Source organism: Urocampus carinirostris, chromosome 17 (genome assembly GCF_059441175.1).
Source record: "Urocampus carinirostris isolate Australia breed hairy pipefish chromosome 17, RoL_Ucar_1.0, whole genome shotgun sequence".
NCBI classification, from domain to species: Eukaryota; Metazoa; Chordata; class Actinopteri; order Syngnathiformes; family Syngnathidae; genus Urocampus; species Urocampus carinirostris.
The window spans coordinates 16,893,973-16,914,807 of NC_142365.1; the positions used below are offsets into that span (position 1 = coordinate 16,893,973).

At 41.9% G+C, this 20,835-nt stretch overlaps 1 protein-coding gene across 1 annotated transcript in view; it reads left to right on the top strand.

The window, feature by feature from the left end:
- Positions 1-4,576: 4,576 nt before the first annotated feature.
- The window catches only part of LOC148349376 (pro-neuregulin-2, membrane-bound isoform-like), a 143,209-nt gene continuing 126,950 nt past the window's right edge, over positions 4,577-20,835 (top strand). Inside the window, exon 1 of the mRNA XM_088321370.1 lies at positions 4,577-5,443. Within this exon, the coding sequence (XP_088177496.1) occupies positions 4,873-5,443 (571 nt within the window). The 5' untranslated portion in view covers positions 4,577-4,872. The remainder of the gene's footprint in view (positions 5,444-20,835) is intronic.

The following is a 20,835-nucleotide window of genomic DNA, read 5'->3' on the forward strand; positions in this document are numbered from 1 at the left end:
CACACCACTCCATTATCATCTCAAATCTTCCCCTTTCACTTCATCACTCGTCTTTTTTTCTTTCTTTTTATGACACTGAGAGCCGGAAAAAAAATCAAGATCAATTTTCAAAATAAGAGCATTTTCCAAAGTTGATTTTAGATTGTTTTTCATACATATTTAAACTGTTAGTTTTCATCATATCTCTTACTTAAAATATTATTATTTTTGAAATGTGTTTCCTGGTGCTTTTAAAACTCTAATACCCACAATGAATTGCGGCACGTGTTGACGTCGCACCTGACGCACGTCAGCTTTTGCTGACGCTCTGGTAAATAGCTTGCTCCTTTTTTTAATGTTTCCTTCCAGATTATTTCGACAATTATAATACAAACATGCTAACGTCTTATCTAACAATGAGGACATTGGAAGATTATCATTCCTCATACTTTTTTTCAGAATAGCTGCTCAAATGACGTCATCGGCAGTCTCCCCAAATTACCATCAACATAAGCCTTTTTGCATTCTCAGACACGCCATACTATTTTATTTTTTTACTTTTGCACTTTTTTTTCCATAACGTCCTTTTAAAGAGACATTGCGTACAACCAGGGTTGGGTAGGTTTATTTTAACTTGATTACTTTCAATTACTTTTGGATTACTCCAATACCAAATATGCTAATAAAAGACAAAATAAACTAAATAAGAATAAAATTATGACTCACAACACGTGGTAAGCTTTCTCTCTTGGCTTTGATCTCTTTGATCTCCGGCAAAACTAACATAAATGCGACAGAAAAAAAATTAAAATAAATCCAAACAGCTTGCAACATCATTTTTGCCGTTCCATGTATTCCGTTACTCCCCAAGCCTGCACACAATTTAGTCATTTTATTCATATTTAGTTTCTTTTGTCTTTTATTAGCATATTTGGTATTGGAGTAATCCAAAAGTAATTTAAAGTAATCAAGTTAAAGTAACCCTACCCAACCCTGCGTACAACTCAGCACCCCCGAGTGGTGCAAAATAAAACTTCATTCAAATACATGAACTATCAGATTTGACTCAGTTTTGGTTGTGATTAAACACTGGTTTTATATTATTTTTTTTCTGGCATCACCCATTTTTTGCTGTTTTCCCCCCAAAACAAAAAAATATCATTTCTATTTTAAATGATATTGTTATTGTTGTTTTAGCAAACCAAATCAACCATTTTTTTTGCTAAACTGCCTGAATTTGTATTTTTTTTTCAAATTATATCAAATTTTCGCTGCTTTTTTAAACCAAAACAATAACATTTTATGGGGTTGATTTCTATTTTTTAAAGCATTTTTTGTAATCATATTGACTTTTGTTTATAACTTTTTACCATTTTTTTTTTACAAAAAATGATTGTTTTTTTGTATTAAACAGCCAAGTTTTGTGATCTTTTTTCATAGCACCCAACTTTTGCTGTTTTTTTTAAACCAACAAAACAAGAACATTTTAAGGTTGATTTTTATTTCAAAAGTTTGCTTCTTCAGGTAAAAAAAACGCGAAAGGCAAAAAAACAACAACTTTGTAGTGACTATTTCTCTTTCAGCACTTGTTTTAGGTTGCACCGCACAATACAGCGACATCTAGTGTTTGAATTTGACACACCGCGAGGCATACTCTGCAGCAACAAATAAAGATAAGATGAATTTTTAAAGTCAATGTAGACTACCTGGTTATTTTTAGTTGTGTGGTGAGCCTAATTTGGTCCCCACTTGATAATGCTGTGCCTTCATGTTGTCATGCAGGCTATGACCTGCAGAGGTCCTCCTTTCGGGATGTAGACTGTCATCTTGCACTTGCTGAAGACAAAGTAGCGCTCAACTTATACGTTTTCCTTGTATTTCATACATTTTTTGATCATTTCAATTTTGTAAGACCGATTTTGGATTGCCATTTTCGGCTATAATCTGTATTTCATACGTATAATAAGCAACCCTAAATTTACTGCACGTGAGGGGAAAAAAACTACAAAAAGTTGCTGAGATAACTGTTATCTTGTCAGGACTAGAACGGAGACAGGACCCACTTGCGTAGCGTTTGTCACAAGTTTTATTAGAAGGAAGAGAAAGGGTTGCACCCTCAATCCAGTGATCACTGGACGCGGGAAGTGGGACTTCCGTGGGACTTCCGTGGCGAGCGATGGCGGTGTCAGGAACAAAAAAACGGGTCAGTAGCCAGGACAGGAGAGCATAAAACGTGGTCGGGGTCGGGGTCGGAAACGAGTCGTAAACCAGGAGAGGAGAGTAGACGTGGTCAGGATCAAAAACGGGTTGAAGCCGGGGAACAGACAGGAGCAAAAACAGGTGGGAGTCAGGGTGGAAAAAAGGCTTGCCTAGTGTAAACTGGGAATCGCAGACGGACTGACAACAGGTGAAAGAAAGGAGTGGGTTTAAATAGGGAAAGGGAGCCAATCAGAGACCAAGGCAGTTGGCGCCAAAGGAGCGGGCACAGTTGATTCGCATCAGTAATCATGACATATTTATCTAGTAAATAAAATAATTTTGTTTAAAAAAACTTATCTTTGTTTTTATTTCTACATAGATTGTCTTGCTGGGAGTAAACAGGTACTGTGTGGTGTTTGTAAGGTTTATTATTGCTTAATAAGTGAAATTGCAATCACTCTCATCTAAATTTATCTATAAATCCATGTTTATGTGTGTGTGTTTGTGTGTGTGTGTATGTGTGTATGGGGCTTATAGGGCTCAAAACTGCAGAACCAATTTTTGTGAGAATTTACACAGTTGTACTTTAGAACTCTAAGATTGTTTTTAGCTATGTTTCATGTCAACGCACCCCCAAAAATACCAACAAATTGGTAAACATGTGCCTACAAGGCAGGTTGTACTGGGTGGACTAACACGCTTCTTTCTATTGGACGAGGTTGTGAACCACCATTAACTCTGACTTGCAATCGATTGGCTCCTTGGAGTGATCATACCTGAGACCAATCTGCTATTTTCCAAGGGACCTGTATCTAAGGACAGCTGCCCAAGGGCTTTGATTAGGTCACCAAGCTGAGGAAGAGAGAGCACCAGTCTTCTAAAACTCTGGGGCGAGCAGCAAGCGGCCAGTGGCTGAATGTTTTGTTTGGTAAGAGAATTTCTGTTTTATTTAGAGTGAAGAGAAGTCGGGACTGGACAGAACCGTTACCTTGTGGGCAGCGCTGGAAGGCAGGCCTGATTTGATATGAACTGTTTACTCTCTCTGCCACCGACTACATGAGGCCTATATATTTATATATACTTACAATCGGAGGACCTTGTTTTCTGTACCTCATACCCCATTTCCCCGAACTGTTTTGTAGTAGTCAATAAACCTTGTTTTGTTCAAACCTGGAAAGCTCTCTTGGTTGTGTTTCCAATTGTAAAACTTGCGTTTGATGCCCCCAGTTGCTACATTCTGTACAAACATGTCAGGACCAGAACGGAAACAGGACCCAATTGCGTTACGTTTTTCACAAGTTTTATTAGAGGAAAGAGAAAGGGCTGCGCCCACGTTCCGGTGTTTGTGGGCGCAATCGGATTGTGATCCAAGTACGGATGTGGATCTTCCGTAGCGGGCGATGGCGGTGTCAGGGACGGAAAAACAGGTCGATAGCCGGGACGGAAGAGAAAAAAAAGATGTCTGGGTCAGAAATGGGTCGTAAGCCGGGAAGGGAGAGCAGACGTGGTTGGGATCAAAAACGGTTCTTAGCCGGAGACAAACGGGGAGATCAGGAATGGGCAGGTGGAAAAACGGGACAGGCGGGAGTCAGGGGTTCGCAGACAGACTGACAACAAGGGATTGACAGGACTGAGTTCAAATAGTGAGCCAATCAAAATCCACGGCGGGTGGCGTCAGATGAGAAGGCACAGCTGAGTCACATCAGTTATCATGACAAAACGGCTCTTGAGATGCATGAACTTTTTCAACAAACCACGGGTAAAAGGACAATGCCCAGCAACACCAGGCCATTCTGCTTAAGGAAATCAATTGCTAGAAGTTGACAGGTATGCATATGTAGCACCACCTAGTGGTATAAAAATCAGTCATCAGAATGATTTACATAATAAGTAACTATCATAAATTCATTATTTTGTTTAAATACTTGCAGGTCAAGACATTTGTATTAGAAATAACATGAGTCTCACCTAAAAGGAGCTGAGATGATTGTATGCCATTTTTCTAAGGGTACCCCAAAAACTTTGAAAGGCAGTATAAAGATGCAGTTTGGTAACTTTGAGTCCCCGTAGTTTGTATTATTGTGTTAATTAGCACGTGTTTTTGGTTGCACGGCATAATACAACAACACCTAGTGGTCAAATATTACACACTCTTCTGTTTAAATGTGTCGCTTCAAGATAGACCATGATTAGACTGAGCACCCCAGACTGATGTTTGACGAGTAAACGATAATTATAATAAATCGGAACTATAGGTCAAGTTTGTATTTTTTTTAATCAAAATGGATGGGATGTAAAATGTAATTGTGACGTGAGGATGAACATGCGCATTTTCCATCCTGTCTTCTTGTGTGAAGACTCCCCCTTACGTCCTTTTGGCAAACTGTTGGTAGCCGGGAGAGGTGCATAGTGCAGCGCTGCAAGGCGGCGGGCAGGACCTTTTTGCATCCTTGCTTCTTTCCATTCTCCTGCAAAACCTGAGGACCCATTTGGCTTCCCGAACCCGAAACAAGAGCCCAGAGGCTGCCCTGAAGGCTTAAGGGGGAGGGGTGCACCTTCAGCCGCCCGCTTGTTGATTCGAGCGGATTGGGGGAGTCAGCATGCTGCGATGTCGCACCGCCGCGTGACGCCGAGCCCTTGGAATTAGGAGGGGGGTTGGGCCCCTGGAGGGGGTCGTCGTGGCAGCGGATCCCGATGGCATGGACACTCTTGCGAGGTCCGCCGCGCTGCCGCCGAGTCACCAGAGCATCCTCGCCACCACTTCCTCTTCCTCATCGTCGCCGCCGCCGCCGCCGTCGCTCGAGAGCTCCCGGCATGAGGCTGGAATCACTCGCCTCCCTATCCACGCTGCTCATCGGGGTATCATTTGCCTGCTACCCCCCGACATCAGACTCCCTGCAGGACCGTGCGTACCGCTCGGCCGTGGTGATTGAGGGCAAGGTGCGTTCCAGGGCGGCCGACGCCTCCGAGGCGCCGCGGCCAACAGCCGGCGTTATCGGCGCCGGCGTGGTCGGCGCCCTGCGTGTGCAGGTACTGGATGTGTGGCCCCTCCACAGCGGGGGTCTTGAGCCCCAGCAGCTGGTCACTGTGTTGGGGGACTTTGGCGCCGAGGCGGCGTGCGCCGACGTGCGCCACAATCGCGCCTATATCTTTTTCATGGAACCCACCGAGGCGCCTTTAGTGTACAAGGCGTCTTTTGCGCCGTTGGACACCAGCCGCAACACTCTCAAAACGGACGTGGCCAAGATACTGTGCGAGGATTGTGGTGAGTACAGAGCTGTTTGACCTGGAAGCAGAGCCGCCGGGCCACTGACTTTGGCCACAGAGGCGTGCAAAGGGGGCTGGGGGGTTATAAAAGTGTTGGGGGGGCTTGGTTTGCTGCAGCAAAGTCTTGCATGCAGCCCCCCGAATCAATTCAAGTGTCTTGTCTCTCTGCGCATGCGCCCGGTGCTGTTGCTTGTGTGCAATTGCATTCTGCAACCGCCTCCCCACCCTGTCCCCCCTTAACCGCATCGTTTTAATCCCCCAAATGTCCTCGGGCGCAACTAACCTTGCAGTCCTAGGGCTTGACCCCCCCCCCAGGTTTCAGGACCAGGGACAGCGGCCGTGGTGCGCTATTGTATCTAATAAACTAAACAGTGGTACCCCTTCTTAAGAGCTTAAATTGTTCCAGGATCGTGCTCGTGGCTTGAAGTGAGCGAATTTTCCCAATATGAAATAATTAAAAACTAATTGGTCCGTTCCCTTCCTCCCAAAAGCATCCAAGTTACCAGCTATAGAATTTATCTTCCTGATCAGCCACACTCAAATAATAATTAAACATAAAAATCCAGTAATAAGATAACAGCACGGCGGCTGGATGGCTCGCGTGCAGACCAACGATGTAGAGGTCCAGGGTTCAAGTCCAGCTCCCGCGGCCTCCCTTTGAGGAGTTTGCATATTCTCTCCATGCCTGCGTAGGTTTCCTCATAGGACTCTGTTTTTCTCCCTCATTCTGAAAAACGTTTGAATGAACGACTGATTTGTCTGTTTCTGTGTCCTGCGACTGGCTGGCAACAAGTTCAGGGTGTCCCCTGCCCACTGCCCAAAGATAGCCGTATCCTTAGTGAAAATAAAGGGCACAAAAAATGGATAAATAAGATGATATTAACTAAATAAAATGCAAGTTTATCATGAGCACCACAATGAATGTGTGCCCGTGATGCAGAGTAAACGGGGGATTTTTTGAGTGACTGAGATTGCCTACATATATTTTCAATTTACGTATTTTATATGGTTTGATCTCTCAGCCTTGTGTGCTGGATTCTATCCATTGGTGGACCTAATTCGGCCCACAGGCTGCACGATTGACTGCCCTTGGTATAATAATGGAAGTGGTTTTACTACGGTGGGGGCGCGAGGCTACGTCAAGGGGGGCACGGGCTTGTTTGACTTCGGGGAACTTTTTGTTTTGAATTTCCCAGACTTAAGTGCAGTTGCACCTCCACCACACTAGATAGCAGTGGCGTTAGCATTGGCTGAACGTTTTGTTTATATTTAGCCTCCATGCAATGCATTAAGCTGAGCATTGAGTATGAAAAGTAGACACGCAGTGTCGCAGACTACCAAGGGACCCCATGAAAAAAATATTTAACATGGATGCAAATACAAGTAAATAGAGACGGGTAAAGAGACAAACATATGTCTCTGAGATGCACTGAATTAGGGAAAGGTGTGCAGAGATTGGGTTCAGGTCTGTGCAGTTCAGCAACCTCCTTCCAGGTTGCTGAACTGGTGCTTTTTGTGCCAGGTTCTCACCTGTACATGGTGCTGTTTTCCTCTACTCTGATGGAAAACACAGTGGAATCGCTTTGTCATCCTTTGGATAACCAACGATCAATCACTTACTCAATGCTAATATTTTGGGAGGGTGGTGGGGTGGGGGCAGCGCGACTATATTTAAATCAATTCAATGGGATTGTCATCCTTTAAGAGCGACTGAAAGTTGATGCAAGCAAAAAGTCAGTGCAAGGATTAAGTGGTGAATGTTTACATGCGGAATTTACAGATCGAAGCAGCTTGGACTCACTTCTTCTCACACATAGATAGATAGATAGATAGATACTTTATTCATCCCCTAAGGGAAATACACATTTCCAGCAGCATCCCTGAGCTGAGAACAGTACAATAATAAAGCCAAAAGAATACAATATACAAATACCCAGTGTGACGTGCAAATGCCCACTGTAGCGTGTTATATAGAGTAACTAAATAGTGCTACACAGAATACATATTGCAGTAAGATTCGGTAATATCCAATGTAGGTGGTGTGGTTTAATGTGGGCCTTTACTCTGCCGGGTGGAGTTAAAGAGCCTCATGGCATGAGGAAGAAAAGATCGCTTCAGTCTGTCCGTAGTACAAGACAGTGACAGCAGTCTGTCGCTGAAACTGCTCTTCTGTCTGGAGATAATGCTGTGTAGTCGATGCGATGGATTGTCCATGATTGACCTCATCTTTTTCAGTGCTCGTCTCTCAGCTACTGTTGTTAGGCTGTCCAGCTCTTTGCCCACAACAGAGCTCGCTTTCCTAGCCAGTTTATTGAGACGAGAGGCATCCTTCTTCTTGACGCTGCCTCCCCAACACGCTGCCGCATAGAAGAGGGCTCTTGCCACTACTGTCTCATAGAATATTTTCAGGAGCTTTTTGCAGATGTTGAAGGAGGCCAGCCTTCTGAGGAAGTAAAGTCGGCTTTGCCCTTTCCTACATAGAGCTTCTGTGTTGGCAGTCCAGTCCAGTTTGTTGTCCGGCTGCACACCCAGGTATTTGTAGGTCTGGACAAATTCTACACATTCTCCCTTGATGGTTACTGGAACCGGGTGAGTTCTGGTTCTCCTGAAGTCCACCACCATCTCTCTGGTCTTGGTGGTGTTTAGGTGCAGGTGGTTTGCGTCGCTCCATCGGACAAAGTCCTGAATCAATTTCCTGTACTCCTCCTCCTGCCCGTTTCTGATACATCCCACGATCGCAGTGTCGTCGGCAAACTTTTGCACATGGCAGGACTCAGAGTTGTACTTAAAGTCCGATGTATATAGAGTGAATAGGAACGGAGAGAGAACGGTCCCCTGCGGAGATCCTGTGCTGCTAACCACAGTGTCCGATGTACAGCCCCCCTGTTTCACATACTGGGGTCTGCCTGTCAGGTAGTCAGTAATCCATTCTACAAGGTGTGAGCTAACTCCCATCTCTGTCAGTTTCCTACTCAGTAGCAGAGGCTGTATGGTATTGAAGGCCCTGTAGAAGTCCAAAAATGTAATCCTCACAGCCCCCTTCGCCCTATCCAGGTGAGAGAGGGATCGGTGTAACATGTATACTATAGCATCCTCCACTCCCACCTTCTCCTGGTAAGCAAATTGCAGTGGGTCGATGGCGTGACGGACCTGTAGCCTCAGGTGGTGCAGCAGCAGCCGCTCCATGGTCTTCATCACATGTGATGTCAGGGCGACCGGCCTGAAGTCGTTGAGTTCCTCAGGTCTTGATTTCTTTGGGACTGGGATGATGCAGGATGTTTTCCACAGCTGAGGGACCCTCCCCTGTTCAAGGCTCAGGTTAAAGATGCGCTGTAGAGGGTCTCCCAGCTCAGACGCACAGGCTTTCAGCAGTCGGGGGGATACTCCATCCGGACCAGCTGCCTTGCTGGTTCGTAGCCTTCTCAGCTCTCCACACACCTGGGCTGAAGTTATTTTTAGTGGGGGGGATGTCTTCCATGCTAGTGTCCATGCGAGCCCCCCCCCCCCATACTCTGAATCAATAGGTGAAAATTACAGCCAATTCTTACTCCCCTTTATTTTAATAACATCTTTTTGTTCCAAAAAACAACGATAAAATAAATGCTGAAAAACAGGATGAAATTAACACCGAAATAATTAACAAAATGCACAATCAAATACAGAACAAATGCACAATGAAATACACAACAGTATGAATAACAGTATACATGCACAAATACATGAATACATTACATTTATGTCCTATGTTTAGGTATGAAGTGATTTATTTATGTGTTCATTTATATCTTCGGCATATATTTTTAGCTATTTCTTTCTACATTTATTTTTACTGAGGGCAGGATTGGTCCTCCATATTTCTTGTCACTGAGGCATAAATAAAGGAGAAGGAGCAGCTTCTCTTGTATTGTTTCATGCCACTGTGCAATTAAAAAAGTGCCATCTGTGACATCATCTGGGTAGTCATTTTCCCAGGCTACTTAAGAACATAATGTCTTCTTAAAATGTTGAAATCCTCTTAGCGTGCCCCTGAGACGTTCATGTTCCCCTTTGCTCCCTTTTCCTATTTGCACTCTTTTTAACTCACACCCCAATTTGAGCCCTCACACTAAATGGCTCTTATTAAAAAGCTCTTATTATCACTTCAAATCTCCCGTGGCATATTTTTGCCCCCAAACGTTGTGAGTAATGTTTCCAGAAAGTCACATTTTATCAGCAATGTGCAGTCAAGTGAAGCTGTGTCTCACCTGTCATCATTGCAATATACATTCAATGATCCTATTTATTCACTTATTTGTGATTAAACTTGACAATTTGGAGATTTTTATATTCAAAATGGCTAAATATTGATGTGATTATATGAATTCTGTGAATATAATGAGTATATAATGTACTACATTGCTGAGCAGATGCAGAGTGAGGCACCCAGTTCCCTTGCCCCATAGTAGATGGCAATAGTGAGATAAAGTATTTTGATTTAGTGTTCAAAACAATAGAATTAGCGAACATTTTAGCAAGCTGATAGCAAGTCGAGCCATGCGTTTATTCCAAATGAGTAGTATGTAACTCATCACTGCTGAGGAGATGCAGAGTGAGGAACACATTTCTCTTGCCTCATGGCAGAAGGTTATAGTGAGAACAAGGCTAGTGATTTGGCGCACACCTAAGCCCAAAACAACAAAATTAGTGATATAATTTGCAAGCTAACAGCATGTAAATATATATATTTTTCACATATTATGGATATGATCAGTGTGTAACATTTAACTGGGCTGACTCTGTTATGTTGACCATCTGCAGATGCAGAATGAGGCACACAAATATCTTGCCTCACGGGGTGATAGTGAGAGCAAGGATTGTGATTGGCACACACTTTACGCACAAACATTAAAATTAATAATAGCATTAGCCAGATAACAACAAGTTAATTGCTACATTTTCACATGATATTATGAATATAAGTAGTATGCAATATATAACTGTCCTGACTCTGCCATGAGGCAAGAAAAGTGTGTGCCTCACCCTGCATATGCAGCGCGTCCGCAGATGCAGGGTGAGGCACACACATTTCTTGCCTCATGGCAGAGGGCGATAGTGGGACTGTAAAAAAAGAATAGATGAAAGCATTAACAAGCTAACAGCAAGTATTTTTCGTTTCCTTGGACTTTATATCTATTAATGTTTTCATTCAAAAGGAATATACTTAATTTATAAATTAAGATATTACAATACATTTTTCTCTGTTACAGTTCATGTATTTTGCTATCTGGATATGACGTACAGTAGCTTCATTTCTTTGTAAATCTGACTGTGCCTCGACAGACATTAACCACGTCACTACCTTTTATGACAGCAGTGCATGATTTTGACCACTGAAGATTTTTTAATATGTTTTTCAAATCAATTATTTTTATATAGAGCACCAGTGCAACGATCGGATCTTATTTCCAAGAGAAGTTGTTCCAATCCCCATGCGAAAGTTTGTTTTGTTCCCTGTCAGGACAATTCGTGACAATGCAAAACTCCCAAGCTAGAAAAAAAGTCTCCTGATATTTTCTCGTCTCTCGTCCCATTAAAAAAATTCAGATTCATCGTATTTTTGATCACGGCTTATCATGTTTTTATTGTCACAACATCATCTCTTGGTGCTGCTTTGACCTTAACATGGAGTCCAAACTCTAATTAGTCTTCTTCTTTAATTGCAATTTGGTCTCAGGTGTGTTAATCATTGCATGGTTCCCGACGCGATTCCTTAGAGACGGAATAGCGTGCCGTAGGAAAATAAATTACATGCAGAATAGATGGTGTTTCAAGAGTCTCAGGCACATTTTGACATTGGATATCTCAGAAACTATGAAGGATATAAAAACACATGCAGGATATTCAGAAAGCTTGTAATCTCAATTTTTACATGAAATGTTCGATGTGAGCACCATTGGTCAGACGACACATATCAAGCCATTACATTTTTGCCAAACGCGTTCTTCTTCTTATTATTATTATTGTCAATAATTGTAAAAGCTTCTGTTATTCGTGCTTTACTGTTTTGTGCTATGTCGAAGAAAGATGCCTGCAAACTACTCTTAAATTGTAAATTGTAAATGGTCTGCATTTATTTAGCGCTTTTCAAGTCAATGAAGACCTTCGAAAGCGCTTTACAATGTGCTTCACACTTACCCATTCACACGCCGATAGCAGCGTCAGCCATGCAAGGCAACTACCTGCTTATTGGGGGCATTAGGGATTCAGTGTCTTGCCCAAGGTCACTTCGACATAATAACACGGAGTAGCCGGGTCTTTGAAAAAGCAACAGTTAATGGTGAGACGTACCTCGACCTGATGGAAAACTTGTTAATGGATGCATTGAGTGAGAACGAGTCTGGTGATTTTATTTTCTAACAGGATAGGGGACACCACACAGGAGCCTCAGGGTTAGACTGTTTCTGAACACAACACTGCCAGACAGATGGATTGGACAGTCTGGGCAGAATAATCTTGATCTCATGACCTGGCCACCCAGATCCCCAGAGGTCACACTGTGCCATGTCTTTTTATGGGGATTAGTGAGAGGATTGGCCTATGTCCCCCCAATTCCAAGAGATAACCGAAGCAACCATTGACAATGCAATGCTGGGATGCGTTTGGCAAGAGTTTGACTATCTGCTCACACTGAACATATTTGAACATTCCAAGATTACAAGCTTTCGCAATTTCCAAGATGTATTTTTACATAATTAATAGTTTACAAGGTATTCAATGTCAAAATATGCCTCAACCTTTGTAACACCCTATAAATTGCAATGTATTATTTGCAAAGGATTAAACAGAGTAACAGAGTATATACATATATATACATATATATAAAACATTCAGTGTCAGAAAAGGTGAATCCAAAATCAATTATCTGAAACTTTTCATTCTTTCACTTCTAATTTTTAGAAAAACTCATTTGAAGGGATAGTGTGTAATATTTGACCACTAGATGTCTCTGTTTTGTGTATTGCAATTGAAAATGAATATGAAAAGCACAAAGAATATGAACTGTGGAGACTCAAAGTGACCAAACTGCACCATTTTTTTAGCAAATTATTTGGCCAAGACTTTTTGGGATGGAAATAGTTAAATCTCAAAAGGACAGTGTTTAACTAAATGTCACTGTTTTGTGTAGTGGAACCCAAAATGAGTGCTACAATTCACCAAGAAGAATACAGACTTTGGAGATTAAAAGTGACAAAACCATCATCTTTCTCCAAAGCTGTACTCTGGACAAAAGATGGACTGGTTGCTTGCTAGCATGTTCACATTTGTAACTATAATATATCTAAAATTATAAAATGTATATATTTCTTGCCAGGTACATAGTGCGAGTATCTTAATTTTTTGATTTTCTTTCTTATATTGCTGCTAAATGTTTTTGCGCTGCTTTTTACTCTACTATTTTTTACAATTTAGGCCAGTCTCCAAGCACTACCTTGTAAATATTTTTTCCCATTCACCTTGAGAGTTTTTTTAATCTCATTTTTCTCTTTTAAAGGAACACTGTGTTATATTTGACCACAACATGGCACTGTATTGTGTAGTGCAACCAAAAACAAGTGCTACTAAGCACTAGGAAGAACACAAACGACGGATACCCAAAACATGCATGTTGTTTAGATAGCTTACACATTTTGATTATCATCTCATCTCATCTCATTAGCTGCACCGCTTATCCTCAATAGGGTCGCGGGCGTGCTAGAGCCCATCCCAGCAATCATCGGTCAGGGGACACCCTGAACTGGATGCCAGCCAATCGCAGGGCACACAGGGACAGACAACTCGCATGCTCATTCACACCTAGGGACAATTTGGACCAGCTAATCCACCTGAAATGCATGTCTTTGGAATGTGGGAGGAAACCGGAGTGCCCAGAGAAAACCCACGCAAGCACAGGGAGAACATACAAACTCCGCACAGGAAGTCCGGTAGCTGGATTTGAACCCACACAGGAGGTTCCCAAGACCTTAGAACTGTGCCGCACATGCGCTAACCACAAATATTACATACTGTACCTTTATACTGCAATATGTATTCTGTGTAGCACTATTTAGTTACTCTATATAACACGCTACAGTGGGCATTTGCACGTCACACTCGGTATTTGTATATTGTATTCTTTTGGCTTTATTATTGTACTGTTCTCAGCTCAGGGATGCTGCTGGAAATGTGAATTTCCCTTCGGGGATGAATAAAGTATCTATCTATCTATCTATCTATCTATCTTTAGAATGTTGTGGCTTTGTTTAGCGACACAAAGGAAGATGCTAGCTAAATGCATTCCTAATCTTTACACGTAACCTCATTTCACTTTCTATGGTCTGATTTAAAAGGGCGACCATAAGCAGAGCAAGTGCTTGATGCTAATGTTGAGGTGCTCACCAAAATTAGCAAAATAGCATAAGTGAGTAGCTTACTTTGTCTCTGACCAATAGCACCAATAGCATTAGCGCTAGCTTTGCTTGTCTCTGACGCTCATAATTTGCATTTGTTGGGCCTGTCAGATTCCATTATAACAAACAGGCTTGCTTAATATGCACTTTTCTCATTTATGCGAGCGTCTGCTGCTAATGTCGACATGCTCATCAGAATTAGCCACAATAGCTTTAGCGACCAGATTTGCCTGTTGTTTGAACAAATTGGGCTTGCTTAATCTGCAATTTTTTGAATCATATAAGTGCCTGCTGCTAATGTTGACGTGCTCACCAGAATTGTCGACAATAGCATTTACGACTAGCTTTGTTTGTCTCTGATGCTCGTATTTTGCATTTGTTTGGCCTGGGCTCGCATTATCTGGAATTTTGTGATAAATGGAAGCGCCTGCTGCTAAAGTTGACTTGCTCGCTAGAACTAGCGACACCAGCATAAGCAACTAGCTTTGTTTGTCACTGCTTTTTGGGTCTGACTGATTCTATTCTAACAAATTCGGCTGGCATCATCTGCAATTTTGATTTATGGCACAAATCACAGAGACGAGCAATTTGCCGCTAACAGGAGAGAATAGCTAGCTGCATTCACTGCAGTCCTAAAGTGTGGGTGGATCAGTTCCAAAATCATTACTATCGATAGTTAACGAATAGATCGAATCGATGGTATTTTTGGGGGATTTTTACATAATGTTGTTAGTGCGTCATAAGATTATACATACATTCTAACTTGAACAATTGGTTCCATTTGTGTTTAGATTTTATTCGCACTACTGACCTTATTTTTAAAATAGTGTGCAATGGAATACTTTAGTTGTCTTGTTGACATTGTTATGCAATATTTTTGTTTTCATTATATTGCGGCTGTTTTGTTTTGACCCTCTTGACTTTTGTTCTGAAACAGTTGTAGTGGTATTAGTTGTTGTAGAAGTATTTTATCTTTTAGTTTACAATCTATTTGCACAATTCATTGACTTTATTTTCAAAATATTGTGCAACGGAAGGTATTTCAAGATTCAATGGTTTTATTGTCATATGCACAGAAAAGAACCAAGATTCCCTGCACAATAAAATTCTTACTTTGCTGTCCACGCAGTTGCCAGCGGAATAAATCTAAGAAACTATAAACATATAAGAATATTATATATCAGGCAATAAGGTAAAAATAAGATAAAAACACAGTTGAAAGTGACTGTAGTGCAAAAATAGTCCAAGTAGGGTCCAGTGGTGTAATAGAGTGTCTTTAGTGAGCTAAATGTGTCTGTGGTGTATTGTTTGATCAGCAGCCGTTTAAGAGTCTGATAGCAGAGGGGTAAAAAGAGTTGTTTAGACGGGTTGTCCTGTATTTCACACTCCTTTACCTTCGTCCTGAATGTAGGAGTGTAAACAGTCCGTGTTGTGGGTGGGTGGGGTCCTTCATTTTGGAGGCAGCCCTCCTGTGGACTCTGTGGTGGTATATGCTCTGCAGAGGGGACAATGAAGTCCTGGTGATCCTCTGGGCACTCTCAACCACTCTCTGCCGGCGTTTGTGGCCCATGGCTGTGATAATGCCGTATAAAACAGTGACGCAGATGGTCAGGATGCTCCCTGTAGAAGTTGCTGAGGATCTTGCTTGACATTCCAAACTTCCTCAGCCTCCTCAGGAAGTACAATCGCTGTTGAGCTTTCCTCACCAGCTGTGTGGTGTTAAAGATTCCATGTGAGGTCCTCAGCGATGTGCATGCTGAGGTACTTAAAGCTGCTCAACCGCTCTACTTCAAACTCCCGGATAAATCGTGGCTGATGAGGTCGCCTCCTCTTCCTCATGTCCACTATCATCTTCTTTGTCTTGTGGGCGAGGTTGTTGTCCTCGCACCATGTCACCAGACTTGCCACTTCCCTCCTGTAGGCCGCCTTGTCCCACTGCAGTGACGTCAGCGAACTTCAGGATAATTAATATTGGCACTTTGACTTCATTTTCAAAAATATTGTGCAGTTGAAGGTGTAGATGGCATGTTGACTTTGTTATATTTGTATTTTCATGACACAATTGCTTTCTCTTACTTACTTGACTTTTGTTCTAAAATAGCTGTAATGGAAACACTATATTTATTTTTCTGTGATGTTAAAATTTGCATCGTAGTTATTTCATAAAATATATCTCATTTTTAGTGCCTAAAATCTTAATGTTGTGTTCAGTTATTATAAACAAACAAAAAGTTGGAGGGGTTCAAGTATTTAATAATCGATAAATTTCCATGCAAATAAAAGTACCTGTATCGATCGATAATACCTGGTATTTTCTTCGAAATTGTCACGACCAAAACTAGCAGTGGACCCAAATGCGTAACGTTTCACACAATGCCTTATTAAGGGACCGGGGAAGTCAGGGTGAGAGGAAAAGACAGCGATCTGGTGCTTGCTGGGCAGGAGGAGCAGAAAGTTTTCGCGGCTGGTGACAGATGGCAAATCGGGTGGCACGGACAAGAGAATGAAGCATGGTCTGGGATCGGAAGAAAGTCTGGTAGCTGGGACAGGGGAAGGAAGCATGGTCAGGGATCAGAAGCAAGTCAGGTAACCGGAGGTGATTGGGAAGCCAGGGACAGGGGGTTGATACAGGAAACAGGGGACGGAATCAGGCAGGATGCAGGAACGGGTCAGAATCAAAACTGGAGCCAGAGTCAAAAAGTGCTTGCTTTGCATGTGCGGAGCTTCGCTGACAGACTGACAAAGAGTGACCGAGAATGAAGTGCTTAAATAGGGAGAGGGACAATTAGGACACGAGTGGCAGCCGGGGCTGAAGGAGTGAGCGAAGGTGAGGGCAATTAGCGGGCAGGTGACAGAATCGTTACAGAAATTCCCAGTATTGCCCACCCCTAGCAGTTGGGCTTGTCTAGTCATGTGCAAATATAATAATAATAGAAGGTTTTCCTTTCTTCTATACAAGGAACGTGTGAAATGAAACGTGCTGATATCTTGACAGCAGCTGTAGGAAAAGTTGAAGCATTATTAAGACCCTTCGCAACCACAACATCAAACATCTTGTACGTATTAAAGTCTTCGAAAACATGGTTTCGAAACATTTTTTCTTGCATCTCATCTGATCTATGGAAAAATAACGGCGGATGCCATGAGTAAGTGATCCGATACTGTCAAATACTATTTAGTCTAGCTTCGTCCCCTCAAGGCTTGGCAACATTTCAAGTCTTCTTAATGACACCCATGTGGCTACAACCCCCATTTATTTTCACCCCCCCTTCTAGAAAACATAGCCTCATTTCTGCACGCCTTAGGATGTTTTTGTAGGCAGGTGAGAGCCTCCACTCGCATTTCTGCACCAAAGAAATGGAAATCTCATTTAGCGATAACACGTGTGGACCCATTGGCTTCACAATGGGACTTGATCAAGGAACTAGGTTAGGTATTGGCATCAGTGGGGACTTCTTAAGCCGACGGGAGATACTCCACACCAATCAGGAAATGGCTCAGAGATAGTAATGTGTAAATGGCAAACCTAACTGTTCTATGAGCCGGCTTTTTTAAGTGACTGACGGGAGCCGACTCCCTTCGAGATGAAATGACGTGCTGTTGGTGAACGTAACAGCTCTCTGAGCTGGCTCTTTGAAATGAATGATGAGATCCAGTTCCCTGCCAATTTTACACCAGGTCCCTTTGAAAAAATGATGTGCCAACTTTATAAGTGAACGAAGGGAGCGAGCTCCCCAGCAAACAAGAGCTAGCTTCCGTCGAGACAATGTTGTTGGTGAACATAACAGGTCTAAGAGCTGGCTCTTTGAATTGAACAAAGAGAGCTGGCTCTCTACCAATCAGGAGCTGGATCCCTTTGATATAGTGATATGTTGTTGGCAAATATAACAGCGCTATTAGCCAGCTCTTTGACGTGAACGAGAGCCGGCTCCTCGCCACTGAAGAGTCGGTTCCCTTAGCGAACATAACGGCTCTGTGAGCCGGCTATTCAAAGGGAACAATGGGAGTTGGCTCCCATCAATCAAGAGCCGATTCACTTGGAGATAGGGATGTGTCATTCGCGAATGTAATAGCTCTATGAGCCGACTTTTTGAAATGAACGATGAGAGCTGGCTACCTACCAATAAGAAGCTGGCTCGCTCTGAGATAGTTATGTATCATTGGCAAACTTAAAGGCTCCATGACATGGATCAATATTTTCTCAGATTTTCTTTTCTTCTTCTTTCTTTTTTTAATTGTTGAATATATTAAGTAATATTTAAGGGGACAATATTGGAGGATACTCGTCCCATTGCCCCACACCTTAACGATGCCCGGTAAGAGACATTGTAATGTTTGTGACAGAGGCTAACGCTAGCTAGCATCTGGGGTTGCTACGACAACTTGTTTGCTTTCTTCCAATGACAGCTCTCTTCATCTTTGCTTCTCTGTTCTGGCAAGATAACTGGGTGGAAAAAAGTGCTGTCATTCAGAATAAGTGCCCCTTCATTTTGCTGTCCCCCTTTTTTACATGTTGCTATATTGCGAGCATCTCAAAGATAAACCTTGTCAGGCAAATGAAATGTGCACTGCAGACACACGCTTGAAAATGAGGGAGAATCTTTGGGAACTTGCAAAACCATGAGCTTTTTCAACAAGTTCTTACAGCAAATTGGTTTTTTTTTTTTACTGTTTACTCTTTTTGAAGCCAAATCCCATTTCTTTGTTTAGCCCTTAATCACAAAGAGTCTCAAAGGGCTGCACAGACCACCATGAGAGCATCCCCTGATCTGAAACCAACATGAGGGCAGAGGAAAAAAAAAAAAAACCTTCCTAAAAAAGAATGGGTTTCCCTGGTAGACTTGCTCTTTTACATATACAAATGGCAAATAGTCTGCATTTATATAGCACTTTTTAAGTCACAGAAGACCTCCAAAGCGCTTCACAATGTGCTTCACACTTACCTGTTTACACTCACTGTCAAGAACCTAGACAGGAGGAGGACCCAGATGCGTGGCGTTTCTCACACAAGATTTATTTTACGAGAAATGGGGCAGTCATGCACGTTAACCCAAAACTCCAGATCGTTGGGCGGAAGACGTAAGGCAGCAGTCTGGCGTGGAATGACAGGAAGCCAGATACCAATTGCACGAGCAGATATCGGAGAGATGGGCTCGATAGCGCACAGGACGGGACAGACAGGATTGATTTCAGGCACTGGAGAGTGGAGTCCGATAACAAGCAGGACAAAATAGACTGAAACGATACCAGACACTAGAGATCGAAATCAAACAGGACAAACGAGACAGGAACGCTAGCAGACACTGGAGATTGATATCAAACAGAACAAAATAGACGGGAACGATACTGGACAGGAAACACAAGCAGGACAGAGTCAAAACATTCGTCTTGCTGGTGCACAGGTCCGTTGACGGACTGTCAAAGGGTGAGTGAGAGCACTGAGCTTAAAAAGGAGGGAAGCCGATCAGTCAACGAGCCGCAGCTGGCGCCAGACGGGCCGATTGGGCGCTATGGGAAACCGTGACACTCACACAATGATCATGGTCAATAATCATTTTTATTTCCCTTTATGTATTTATTTGTAGAATTCTTTACAAAACATTTGTATTCATTTTTTCTTTTAAAAAAACATATTTGTATTTATTCTTTATGTAATTTTTCATTTCATAATTTTTAAAATTTTATTTTTAAATGTTTTTTTATTTTATTTTATTTAATTAAATGTTTTTATTTATTAGAGATTAAAATTAAATGAAAAAAAACCCATACCATTACCGATATTTCAATTGTTTTTGTTTAATTTTGTGTGTGGTTATCTTCATATGTATTATCAGATGAGGTGATGGCAAATTGTAATCCAAAATGTGTTATCTGACGATGGTAACTTAAATGTTCTTGATCATTTTCTTTTATTTAACGATGGGAATCATCCTTAAATATTTTAACTGGTTATAATAGTTTGGTTACATAATTGAATTATGTGTTTCAACTGACAAGGGGAGCAAGATAAACTACCGTAAGCCCGTTTCCCCCTTCTGCTTATTTTTAAACAAAGTTGAATTCATTGTGTAGGAAAACATAAAAATGTCAATCAATCTATTTAAAAAATCTATATGTATATTTTTTAAATGATTATTTTAATTGCTATTTTGCTCTCAGTTGAACCTATTCGAAAGCACATGTTGCAATACGATGACGCTTCGGCCCCACACTAACGCAAAGAAACTAATTATATCCAGACACGATGATGCAATATATCTTGCTATATAACAGGGTCCCTGCCTAAGGAAAATGTTAAAAACATAATGATAATAGCATGTTGGTTTAAGATCAGGCGATGGTGTAATTGTAATCCGTGCAGTCCTTTGAGACATTTTGTGATTAAGGTTATTAAATAGTTAAAAAAATACCGTTAACAAAAATGTGCTGTTCTTGTCCACTATGTACCCAACATTCAAATTGCTGGCCGAATTTTATTTACTCTGCGGCATGGTGGCTGGGCAGTTAGCGCGCAGCCCCATCGTGCAGAGGTTCAGGGTTCGAGACTAGTTACCACAACCTCCCCGTGTGGAGTTTGCATGTTCTCCCTGTTTGTGCATGGGTGTCCTCTGGGCACTCTGCAACGTTCAATAAAAAATGATTAGAAATAAGATACTTTGAAGCTTTGGTTCTCAACTAGTCTGAATTGGGGACCCAACCATTCCACCCTCATGACAAGCTTCGACCCAAATCAAGAGTAAATGTCCCCTTCTCAAATGCATTCAAGAAAAGGATTGTGCCGTTTAAAACAGAGATTCTAGACTATTCCTTGGAGTCATAGTTGATGATAGGCTTAGTTGGAAAGCACACATCAAGCACATACAGTCCAAAGTTAATTAGTTCCCGTTTATTTTAGGTATTATTCATTATTTTGCTTTATTTTGAGCTGGTCAAACAATTTGATTAAATGGTTGATTTGAAGATG